This window comes from Pogona vitticeps, chromosome 1, assembly GCF_051106095.1.
Source record: "Pogona vitticeps strain Pit_001003342236 chromosome 1, PviZW2.1, whole genome shotgun sequence".
In the NCBI taxonomy this organism is placed as follows: domain Eukaryota; kingdom Metazoa; phylum Chordata; class Lepidosauria; order Squamata; family Agamidae; genus Pogona; species Pogona vitticeps.
This window is the reverse complement of record NC_135783.1, coordinates 270,405,710-270,418,165: the sequence shown is the minus strand read 5'-3', so window position 1 is coordinate 270,418,165 and position 12,456 is coordinate 270,405,710. Positions and strand designations below refer to the sequence as shown.

At 38.7% G+C, this 12,456-nt stretch overlaps 1 protein-coding gene across 2 annotated transcripts in view; it reads left to right on the top strand.

Moving 5' to 3' along the window:
* Positions 1 to 12,456, top strand: part of QSER1 (glutamine and serine rich 1) — a 53,867-nt gene that overhangs the window by 33,780 nt on the left and 7,631 nt on the right. The window contains exons 6-11 of one of the 2 annotated variants that reach the window (XM_020795611.3): positions 2,864 to 2,980; positions 4,094 to 4,227; positions 6,638 to 6,846; positions 7,615 to 7,752; positions 11,344 to 11,441; positions 12,079 to 12,231. In XM_020795611.3, the coding sequence (XP_020651270.3) occupies positions 2,864 to 2,980; positions 4,094 to 4,227; positions 6,638 to 6,846; positions 7,615 to 7,752; positions 11,344 to 11,441; positions 12,079 to 12,231 (849 nt within the window). Of the gene's footprint in view, positions 1 to 2,863; positions 2,981 to 4,093; positions 4,228 to 6,637; positions 6,868 to 7,614; positions 7,753 to 11,343; positions 11,442 to 12,078; positions 12,232 to 12,456 lie in introns of both variants that reach the window. The other variant, XM_020795610.3, reaches the window with a different exon arrangement.

The following is a 12,456-nucleotide window of genomic DNA, read 5'->3' as shown; positions in this document are numbered from 1 at the left end:
AGGTTGTTGATATTTCTTCCGGGAATCTTAATTCTGGCTTGGGAGTCATCCAGTCCAGCCTTTTGCATGATGCATTCTGCATATAAGTTAAATAAGCAGGGAGACAATATACAGCCTCGTCGTACTCCTTTCCCAATTTTGAACCAATCATTTGTTCCATATCCAGTTCTAACTGTTATTTTCTGTCCCACATACAGATTTCTCAGGAGATAGATAAGGTGGTCAGGCACTCCCATTTCTTTAAGAACTTGTCATAGTTTGCTGTGGTCCACACAGTCAAAGGCTTTTGCATAGTCAATGAAGCAGAAGTAGATTTTTTTTCTGGAACTCTCTGGCTTTTTCCATAATCCAGTGCATTTTAGCAATTTGGTCTCTAGTTCCTCTGCCCCTTCGAAATCCAGCATGTAGTTCTGGGAGTTCTTGGTCCACATACTGCTGAAGCCTACCTTGTAGGATTTTGAGCATAACCTTGCTAGCGTGTGAAATGAGTGCAATTGTACGGTAATTGGAGCATTCTTTGGCACTGCCGTTCTTTGGGATTGGGATGTAGACTGATCTTTTCCAATCCCCTGGCCACTGCTGAGTTTTCCAAACTTGCTGGCATATTGAGTGTAGCACCTTAACAGCACCATCTTTTAAGATTTTAAAAAGTTCAACTGGAAAGCCATCATCTCCACTGGCCTTGTTGTTAGCCATGCTTTCTAAGACCCACTTGACTTCACTCTCCAGGATGTCTGGGTCAGGGTCAGCAGCTACACTATCTGGGTTGTCTGGGACATCCAGATCTTCTGATACAATTCTTCTGTGTATTCTTGCCACCTCTTCTTAATGTCTTCTGCTTCTGTTAGGTCCCTACCATTTTTGTCCTTTATCATGTCTGTCTTTGCACAAAAGATTCCTTTAATATCTCCAGTTTTCTTGAACAGATACCTGGTTTTTCCCTTTCTATTATTTTTATCTCTTTCTTTGTACTGATCATTTAAGAAGGCCCTCTTGTCTCTCCTTGCTATTCTTTAAAAGTCTGCATTCCATTTTCTGTAACTTTCCCTATCTCCCTTGCATTTTGTTTCCCTTCCCTTCTCTGCTATTTGTAAGGCCTTGTTGGACAGCCACTCTGCTTTCTTGCATTTCCTTTTCTTTGGGATGGTTTTTGTTGCTGCCTCCTGTACAATGTTACGAGCCTCTATCCATAGTTCTTCAGGCATTCTGTCCAGCAAATCGAGTTCCTTAAATCTGTTCTTCACTTCCACTGTGTGTTCATAAGGGATTTCGTTTATATTCTACCTGACTAGCCCAGTGGTTTTTCCTGCTTTCTTCAGTTTAAGCTTGAGTTTGGTATAAGAAGCTGATGATCAGAGCCCCAGTCAGCTCCAGGTCTCATTTTTGCTGACTGTATAGAGCTTCTCCATCTTTGGCTGCAGATAATTATAATCAATCTGATTTCAGTATTGCCCATCTGGTGATGTCCATTTATCAAGTCACCTCTTGTGTTGTTGGAAAAGAGTGTTTGTGATGACCAGCTTGTTCTCTTGACAAAACTCTATTAGCCTTTGCCCTGCTTCGTTTTGAACTCCAAGGCCAAACTTCCCTGTTGTTCCTTTTATCTCTTGGCTCCCTACTTTAGCATTCCAATCCCCTAGAAGGAGAAGAACATCTTTCTTCAGTGTCAGTTCTAGAAGGTGTTGTAAGTATTCGTAGAATTGGTCAATTTCAGCCTCTTCAGTATCGGTGGTTGGTGCATAAATTTGGATTACTGTGATGTTGAAAGGTCTGCCTTGGATTCTTATTGAAATCATTCTATCTATCATTTTTTAGATTGTATCCCAGTATAGCTTTTCTCACTCTTTTGTTGACGATGAGGGCTACTCCATTTCTTCTACGGGATTCTTGCCCACAATAGTAGATATGATAATTGTCTGAATTGAATTCACCCATTCCCGTCCATTTTAGTTCACTGACGCCCAGGATATCAATGTTTATTCTTGCCATCTCTTGTTTGACCACATCCAGCTTACCAAGGTTCATAGATCTTACATTCCAGGTTCCTATGCAGTATTTTTCTTTGCAGCATTGGACTTTCCTTTCACTTCCAGGTGCGTCCGCAGCTGAACGTCTATTCCGCTTTGGCCCAACTACTTCATTAGTTCTAGAGCTACTTGTACTTGTCCTCTGCTCTTCCTCAGTAGCATGTTGGACGCCTTCCAACCTGAGGGGCTCATCTTCTAGTGTTACATCTTTTAGCCTTTTGTTTCTGTCCATGGAGTTTTCTTGGCAAGATACTGGAGTGGCTTGCCAGTTCCTGCTCCAGGTGGATCGCATTTAGTCAGAACTCTCCACTATGACCTGCCTGTCTTGTGTGTCCCCGCACGGTATAGCCTATAGCTTCTCTGAATTACTCAAGCCCCTTCGCCATGACAAGGCAGCAATCCATGAATGGGTAATCTCCTTTACCGGTGACTAAATCAAAACTGTGAACTTTTGAAGCTGAGATGACTCAAACTGAAAGTGAGCATATCACTCTGTAAAATGCCTCTAGGGATGCACGCAACTCAAAATGGCATTTGATTTGAAAGGTTGAATGACATTTGCGTTCTGGTTCAGATCACTGGGATTGCCCTAAAGAGACACCAACTTTCAGTTTAATTTACTTCAGATATTGATTAAAATATAAAGGGGTTGTAGAAAACGTAAGTTGCTATTTAAACTATATGACACTTTCTAACTGTCTACTAAAATGGATCTAAGACTGCTTACACTAGTAAACAGAAGATTATTAACATTAATAATGAAGGCAGTGGTCCATTAAAGCTAATAATTGAAGCTCCATAACTAAAACTCAAATTTTTAATTTTTAATCTTTCAGACTGCTTTGAAAACAGGAACAGAGCCTCCAGCCATTTGGAAAGTTCAAAAAGCTTTGTTGCAAAAGTTTGTTCCTGAAGTTAGAGATGGACAGAGAGAGTTTGCAGCTACTAACAGCGTAAGTGCAGAGATTCATGTTACTGCTGGATAAGACATGAACAAAAAAAGAAGAATCCTAGTTTTAACCTAGTCTCATGTGACATCTCAAAGACTAGCACATTTATTGAAGTACAGGTTCTAATCCACAAGGTTCTAATCTAATCCAAGTTCTAATCCAATTTTTGTGGATTAGAACCTGGCTGTGAGGAAGTGAAAATCCCAAATTCATACTTCCTGTGTGTACACATTTATGTGTTCTCTCCTCTCTCCCTATCAAAGATGATGGGCCAGGATTTGGCAATAAGGAATACATACACTGTCAACATTTCCTCCCCCCCCCCAATTCTCCATTTCTAAGTTCATGATAACCATAATTTTCTATGATGTACAAAGTATCGTTTCTACTGACAATAATAATTAGAAACCACTTCAAAATATATAAAGGAACAGAGGGAAAGAGCATTGAGTCTCCTGTTTTCCCACAAAAGGACCACTTCCTAATCTTGAAAACGCTACCAGAATCCTCAATGAAGCACAACCAGAAACTGAAGCAGAAACTCTTGAATTAGAGGCAGTGTATTGCTAGTTTTGATATCCCCTCCACCTGCCCCATAACAACTACATAGTAGGATATTGAGCTATACGTAAATATTAATGTCTTAAATTGAAACATCATAATTGGATATGTATAAGAGGCACTTTGCTAGAAATGATATCCCTAATTATAGCGATGCATTCTAGCTGTACAATGTGTTTAGTAGTGCTGGTATATTAATTAGATAATCTATTAATGTGAAATTTACCTTGGTGAATTTATTCCTTTGTTTATTGTTTTTTATGTGGACCTGTCATGTGTTGTGAGCTCTGTGTGTACAAGCTGTCTTTCCTTCATTTCCCCTTGCCACTGTTCCACATCTTAGATCTTTCTGGAAGGACTCTTCCGAGAGGATTTTGAGGAGGTGCAGAGGTGTGAGTTGGGATGGCCCACTCATTGCACAGGGGCCTTCTGCTTACACAAAATCTGAATCTAAGTCATTGTTTGATACTTAATGACTGTGGTAGAAAATAATAAGCATTGCATATGAATACTAGTAATGTACTGTTTTTTGTTTTATTGTTTGTTTTTTGGTAGTATCTCGGGTATTTTGGGGATGCAAAATCAAAATACAAACGGGTGTATGTGAAGTTCATAGAAAATGCAAACAAGAAAGAGTACGTCAGAGTGTGTTCCAAGAGGCCAAGAAATAAACCTGTGCAGTCTGTGAGGTATTTGATTTTAATTCATTTTTCCTTGGTCTTGGTGTTGAATTCTGCAGTATTGAATACCTTGACAGCAACACAGTCATACCTATCTTATCACTTGTCGATTTCAAAAGCAGTTATTTCTCTTCTCGTATATTGTTGTCACTGTGGTTATCCGTGTGGTTGAGCATAGTTCGAAAATACTTTTTGTGATCAGTACAGATGAGCTGCACAAGACTTGTGGGCAATTCCTTTACATGTGGGAAGAGAGGAAGGAGAGTTCCTGCACTCACTTTTGACAATTTTTGGTTCCACACAAACTTTGGGAACTGAAATTTAGTCAAAAGGTTAGAGTGGAAGTTTTTGCCAATATTCCATGCAAAGGAAGGGAAGCGGAGCAGGAAAGTTCAAGGCTTGCTACAGTCCCTTGACAAGAGTCAAAACCAGCCTTCCCCAACTGGGCAACCTCCAGATATGGTGGATGACAATGTCTGTCGTCTCCAGGATGATCTCAGCCAGGGTATAGGTTGTCATCTGAACTATGTCTCTTTTGTTGATTTAACTTTATATAGATTACCTTCTGAAAGAAATTACCTAATGCTGCTAATTTATTTTTTCCGACCCACCAATGATGTACAGATTGGTAGCACATTCTTGGCTTTCTTGTTGAATCCATTCTACAGAGAGTGCTTATTGCTGAATGTGAAGCAATTTTTTTTTCTTTCTTCCAATTTTTTTTCTTTCTTCCAAAGTGTGTGCATGTGTCTATTGGGCTCCAGCATAATTCCAATACCATGATAGGTGCATTTAAACTTGGCATGGATGCTAAATGGGTTCTTGTGCTGTACATATTGGAGTTATTTTGTTTTTAATGTGTTCGTGATTTTTTTCTTCCTTGAACTCTGTAGCATGCAGTGCCAGGTTCAACCACTAGGTGACAGATATTCACTAAGAGAGGAAGCTGTAGAATTAGACTGTGAGTTTAAATTCTTCATAAGTTGTTCTTTAGGGTGTTTCCCTCTGTAGGGTGTGAATTTCTCAAACTGTTGGTGAAACAAACCTAATTGCTAATGACTGAGTAAGGCCGGGAGGGGTTGAGAAGCGAGAAGGCTAAATATTACTGATGGGTGGAGAGGGAGAGAAAAAAACAAAGGAGAGAAGGGAAGGATCAGAGGGAAAGAACGGGACCATTGGAAAGAGCTGTGGATTCTAGGAAATTCTAATGAGATGAAGCTGCACCTTCTGCTAGTTACCAACACCATAGTACTAGTAGCAAGAACAATTAGTCTTTAGCAATTTTGTGGTACAACAAACATGAAACCAGCACCCAACTAAAAGGCAAGACCCAATAATTTAAATTTTGAAACAGCTGTACTTGTGTGCAGATAGATTACTATACTGTGTAAATGAAGAAAAAACTGAATGGAGCCGTATGGTCCTTGTCTGATTAATAGGTGATGATAGGTGAATTGTTGACTGGACTTCTAAAAATCTGAACAAACAGATAGCTTTTGACAGAATAGGAACTTAGTTTCAATAAAAGGCAATGTTGTGGGGAAGGTAATGCAAATGACTTGGCAGCCCTTCGTTTAAAAAGTTGGGAGGTGAATATATATACACTCTCATATATATGCATTACTCATAATATTTTAGTGGACTGCCTGAAGAAGACAGATTTATGTTGTAAGACAGCCGTTTGCTCAGGTTTTTTAGTGGTCAAGAAAGGTATCACCTCTTCTTGCCATTGTAAATACAGTGGTGCCTCGCTTAACGATTTTAATTGGTTCAAATAAATCGCTATGTGAAAACATCGTTAAGCGAAACACCATTTCCCATAGAGATGCATTGAAAACCGGATAATCCGTTCCAATTGGAATGGATTACCGTCCTTAAGCGAAAATCGCCATAGGAAAAAACGTTAAGCGAAACGCGGTTCCCCAATTGAAATGCATTGAAGCCTTTTCAATGCATTTCAATGGGGGAGAAAAAAAATTCACAAAAAAATTCAAAAAGACTCAAAACAAAGCCAAATTAATTTAACAAAGGTTTTATTAGGTGCACTAACGATTCCAAGCATTGTAAACATTTTTTAAACATTTTAGGATATTTTAAAAATAGCGAAAACGGGGCTGTCAAAAAAATCATTACGCGAAACAAGGGGACCAAAAACCTAATTGTTATGCGAAGCATGGTCCCGAAATCGTTAAGCAAAAATCGCCCATAGGGAAAATCGTTAAACGGAGCGCAAGATCACTCTGAAAAAGCCATCATTAAGTGAATTTTTCGTTATACAAAGTAATCATTAAGTGAGGCACGACTGTAAAGAGCTATATACAGTATTTGATCCATACAGAATAATAGAGGGTAGAAATCTTTAATGATGGAAACATAATTTGTACAAGTCAGTCTCATACTGTCCTCCTTTCACTTGTAGAACTGTTCACTGTAAGCCAAGCACTAGCATCAGCAACCTTCCTGATCCCCCAGTGCCAAAAACTACTACTACTACAGCAACAGCAAAAGTTTCTTCAGTGAAGCCCAAAGCTAAACAGCCAAAGATAAAGGCTGAGCCACCACCAAAGAAACGGAAAACATGGAAAGAAGAATTCCCCACTACTCCACAGCATCAGAGTAATGAAGAAGGTAAACAGCACCACTTCAAAAGTAATTATATTCCTATTTATCTATTATCTCTCAAATGTCTTGGGCTTTGCATGTTTCTTGGCAAGTGTTTATATGAAATGTTAGGAACAAGTACAGCTTTATTAAATTTAATTTGATGTCTTTTCTCATAAAAGGTTTGTGATATTAAAGTCATCATTTGTAAAGAAGGTTTTTTCTATGTATTGCTTCGTAGCATAACATAGGTGAAGCCCTGCTTTGATATTTCCTCTGTTTATTTGCTGTTTCTGACATAGTGGATGAAGTTCTTGCTATTACTTGGCTACTACGTCTTCCATATTGGAAGACATTCCTGCTGTTACTCCTTTATTAAGGAGAACTGTTAAGGAATTAAAATGAAAATTAGTATCATTCTTTGTTTGGTTTATTATAGGCATAGGTTAATTTATCAGTTTAGCAGATTTTTTTCTATTTCAATACAAGAATAAAAACTGCATAGAAACAAAAACTACTTTCCAACTTGTAAGTACTCCCATATATTTATCTAAGCCCCTGTAGTTTCACTTTGTGTGCATTTGCTGAATTGTTTCAAGCTTCTTCTGCAAGTATAATGAGTCTGATAGCTCCCTTCGAACAAAGATGTTAATTAGATGCATTTCTATTCTACTTACATTGGTGTGTCTTTATTGCTTTGAGTGATTACTAGAATTCAGCAGAGTCTAATAAAGATACTGTATATGCTAGAAAAAACACAGTTAGAATAATATGCTTGTTCTTCTGATATTTCAGACAGTGGACCTCCAGCTCCTGTTGCTACTCGTTTTTTGAACACCAGGGCTATGAAGGAAACATTTAGGAGTTACATGGAACTGCTTGTTAGCATTGCCTTGGACCCAGATACAATGCTGGCACTGGAGAAGAGTAATGGTACTTGTTTGCTCAAGCTCTTGTTTATTTTATCATAAGACTGTTTATCACATTATGCCTTAGCTCAAAAGTTGCTCATTGACCAGGAGCTATGTAAAAGAGACAGTTTCACAGTGCTTCTATGCATGTATAGAAAGACTGCCTTTTTCCTAAGACCCTGTCTTATTTCCAGGGAAACATGGTAGCTGTCTGTTCCAGGCTAGAGATGAGGAAATTACTTTTTAGACCACAGTTCGCTGTTTTTGGACTGCAGCCTCAATGGACGTGCTAGCTGGAAGATTCTGGAAATTATAGCCTAAATTGTTTACATTTTTAATCTGTTGATTTTCTGTTTATTCCTAATATCTATATAAGAAAAGTGAATACTTGCCCATTTTTCTTTCTAGCACCAAATAGAATGTTTATAATTCCTCCTCTGCCCTGTATGTGCTGAGGTGTTCTTCAGTACTATGTGGGCTTTACTGGCTACCCCATATTTTAAGAAACAAAGGACACCTGATGGTCACATTTGGTTGCTTTAAGCAGATTCCACTATTTCTGGAAAAGGAAAGATTGCACTAAAGCATAAGAACTGAAGAAGACCAAGGGGCTGAGCAGAGAAGGAACTAGAACACACAGTAACAGAGAGATGTTATTTCATAGAAGCCATCTGGCTGTCCTCCTTCTGTATGAAGGACAGTTTTATCACTAGAAGCCTTGAAATCCAGGCATCCTTTGAAACTTGCACGAGCACTCTTCTCCCTTCTGAACTTTAACTATAATTCCACCTGGAGAGTAAATGGTACATTTTTAGCAAGGAGGGACTTGGTTCCATTCCAAATATTAAGTATATTACTATAAAAATTAATAAAATTCTTACTGAGCCAAAGAGCAGCATTATTATACTAAATGTTTTGATAACTGGAGATTAGACAAGTAAGGATATATTTTAAAGAATCGACGGATTTTAAATATAAAAACTCAACATTCAGAATTCAAATTTATAAAATTAAATATGACTTTATCACTATAAAAGACCGTTAAAGTGATCTGTTTCAGAGCGTGTAGCATATTAAACTTTAGGATTTAAAAAAAATATCTTTGTACAGTGGTGCCTCGCACAGCAAGGTTAATCCATTCTGGAATAACCCTCGCTGTGTGAAAGCATCGTTGAACGGGGCAAGAAAACCAATTGGAACGCATTAAACAGTGTTTAATGCGTTCCAATTGGGCTGAATACTCACCGTTCAATGATGCTGGCAGCCATTTTCGCGCCCTCTCCTCGCTGAACGAGGGCGCGAAAACGCTGCAATCAGCTGTCCGGCGGGTCCAAAATGGCTGCCAGAACAGCCGAAAGGGCCGGGCGCAGCGTTTTCGCGCCCTTGGTAAGCGAGGGGAGGGCGCGAAAACGCTGCGCACAGCCATTTTGTCTGTTGCGGCAGCGTTTTCGCACCCTCCCCTCGCTTACCAAGGGCGCGAAAACACTGCGCCGGGCCCTTTCGGCTGTTCCGGCGGCCATTTTGAAGCCGCAGAACAGCTGATCGGCGGATCGCAAAGCGAAGGTCGGTAAGCGAATCGCTTACCGACCTTCGCTCTGTGATTCCTGCCCTATCTAGGTGCTGTTTTGCGATCGCAAAAACTGCACCGTTGCGCGGATTCGTCGCTCTACGGAGTGACCGTTCTGCGAGGCACCACTGTATTTCTGTGTGCCAGCAAAATTAAACAGCTCTTAAATAAATCAGTTGCACTGATCTGTGCTCTGGGAACTCCCCATTTGCATTATAATAAAAGGTTATAAATGGTACTGCCTTTGAAAATGATGTGGAAACAATGGCATGTATGAAACAGCTGGAACCCTGTTCATGCAGCTTTATGAACTCTGTGACGTTAACCTTGGACTTCAGTCTTCAGTTAAATGTATCCTATTCCCCCGCTCCAGTTCCAAGGCTCCCTAGGATATCTTTTGACCTGAGATAGATTTTAAGGTCCTTAGGATAGGGAAAAGCCTTTAACACCCCAGAATTGCTAACACTGGTACCAGTCCTGCAAACACCAATAAAATTCTAGCTTTTAAATTAATGTAAAAGTTAAAAAATGTTCTCCGTGGTTCTAAGCAATCTTTGCTTGCTTACACTGACTCACTCTAATTATTGAAGTTTTTAAAAACTTGTTGAAAGTTGGTGCACTGTAACACATTTCAGTATCTTTGTATTTTCCTCAAAAATACTGTGAATGAGAAAACACAGGGACTTAAAGTTCATCCTTTTTAGGAGAAAGGCACAGTAAAAATATTTTAAATAAATAAATAAATAAAGGCTTACCAGTACCACTCTGGATTCAGAATGGGATCAGATAAATATGATAAAAAAAAACTGATCACAGACTTCAGTTTCTTCTAAATACAGCGAATGAACTGTAAAGTTATTGCAACTCCTCAGTCATGTGTGGAAAAAAAAGGCTTTACTGAAAATAGCATTAAGCTGGGTATTGGCTGTTCTACATTGTACTTGCTGTTGTACTGTTTGTGCACCTTCCTTGCTAAGTGCAGCAAATATATAGCTGGTTGCATTTTCATAGGCAATTTGGGTGCCTTCATGTTTGCATATCAGAGACCCATTTCTTCTTCCTAAGTTTTTGGGTAGTGGGATATTTCTTAGAGTTTATGAAGTGGCCACCACAGGTGACAGGGATACGAGGACAAGAAGTCCTGCTATTAAATTTCTGGTGAAACAACGTATTCACAGAGTCTGGACGTTCTTGCATTCTCGGTGATGATTTCTTATATTTGGGAGCAGTGTTTGACCGAACCTGTTGCTCTTGCTGTTGTGGAACGGACTATTTGCTTGAACCCTCTGGGCGACCTTGTTCCTTTTACTGGAGATCACCTTCACTGTGTACTTTGCCTGCTCCTTTTCTGTGATAATTGTAATTGAAGTGTGACAAATGGTTCATACTTTCTTAGAGCTGGCCTTCTTTTGGATTCCCTACACTTGTACTGTTGCAGCAGAAGCATTATGGTACATTATTTTATAGCAGCGCTGTTCTTATGTCTGGCTGTAGTATGATAGCCCAGTTTGTATGGTGTTGTGAGGATGTGTTTTCTCATATCATAGACATACAGTACAAACGTTTTGTATAGACAGACCCTTTTCACACAAAATAGGCCAAAAAGTAAGATCACCTTTTCTTACCTTTTTTCACTGAATCACCACCTTTGGGTGTACAGAAATGAAAGTAATCCTTGTATACTTAAGTTTTGAAAATGTTTTAAGTACTGTACCACATTTACTAAATAAAACAGTCGTAAGCCATACTGCATTGAAGAGATGCAAAGGTGGTGAAAAATGAGTGTTATCAAGTTATACTTCACCACCACCCCTGCAGTAAAACAGTTTTCTTCAGCAGAACTTGAAGGGGAACAACTGTTCCTCCTTGTATACCCTCATATTTATGCTCTAGAGGTTTGGGGGCTTTCCAGAACAAAGTTTATGTGATTGGAGTTGCAGGGAGAAAGAGAATGTCTTGCTGCCATTATACAGGATTCTTGCAGCATTCAATAAAGACACTGTAGTGCGTACATTATATTTTGCAAAATCTGTTTGTTTTTTTTAGATGAGCTGCTTTTACCACATATGAGAAAAATTGATGGCATGCTGAATGACAGTAGAAAAAGGCTGCTCTCCAAATTACATTTAGAACGCTCATTCAAGGTATTAATTGCCCAAATGTCTTTATTGCTTTTATTATTCTTTATGGCATATATTTTAGTAGCAACTACATAAATTCCTCTTTCACAATTTCCTTCAGTAATATTGCCTCTGTACAGTTCTGCATTTTCAGATGAAAAGGAGCTTTCCTGTACACATTAGTTTGCAGAATATGACTTCATGACTGAAATCCTGTAACATAGCATAGTAAGTCACACTAGAGTAGAGCCATTCAATCAATAGGAATTTGTTCAGCCAACTCCTCTGTAAATTCCATTGATTCAAATGAGCTTACTCTAGTTGTGTCAAAGGACACATCATAAATAGGCCTGTTTGACTCAGTGGAACTTATGGAAGAGTTGACTCACCAGATACCCACTGATGCCATGAGCCGACTCTACTTAATGTGGTTTACTGCATTAAGCAACAGGATTTCAGTCTGTGTCTTCACTGAAAAATAAATTTGCCCTGGGCTTATTGCATAGATTTATTTTAAGGAGTTAGGTTATTTCTCTCCCTTGAATTGCTTGGTTGCCTTTAATTGTTTGTTGTATAAGCTTCTGTGCCTTAACGTGACACATTTTTCTTTAATAAAATCCTGGACAGTCTCTAATCTACTGCTTTTATGTTCTGTTTCAAGGCTGCTTTGGAAAGCTTCCCTGAACTGACAATAATCACTCGTGATTCTAAGTCAAAAACAGGTGTGAATGCAGTTTCTAAAATCAAAATGAATGGGAAAGCTTACAACAAGAAAACATTGAAGATTTCTAAAGCAAGCACAAAATTAGCACAGGTACATGGGTGCAGTGTTTTTTTCCTTCTGTGTATCTAAAGGGACATTACTGCCAATCCTGATACTTTCTTAATAATTGTATATCAAAATTGTTTTGTATTTCCAGGATTTTTTAATTTATTTTATTTATTTATTTATTTGATTTCTATCCCGCCTATCTGGTCTTATTCGACCACTCTAAATGTTGAACTAAATTTGATGGTTTCAGTTACATATTTGCAAATG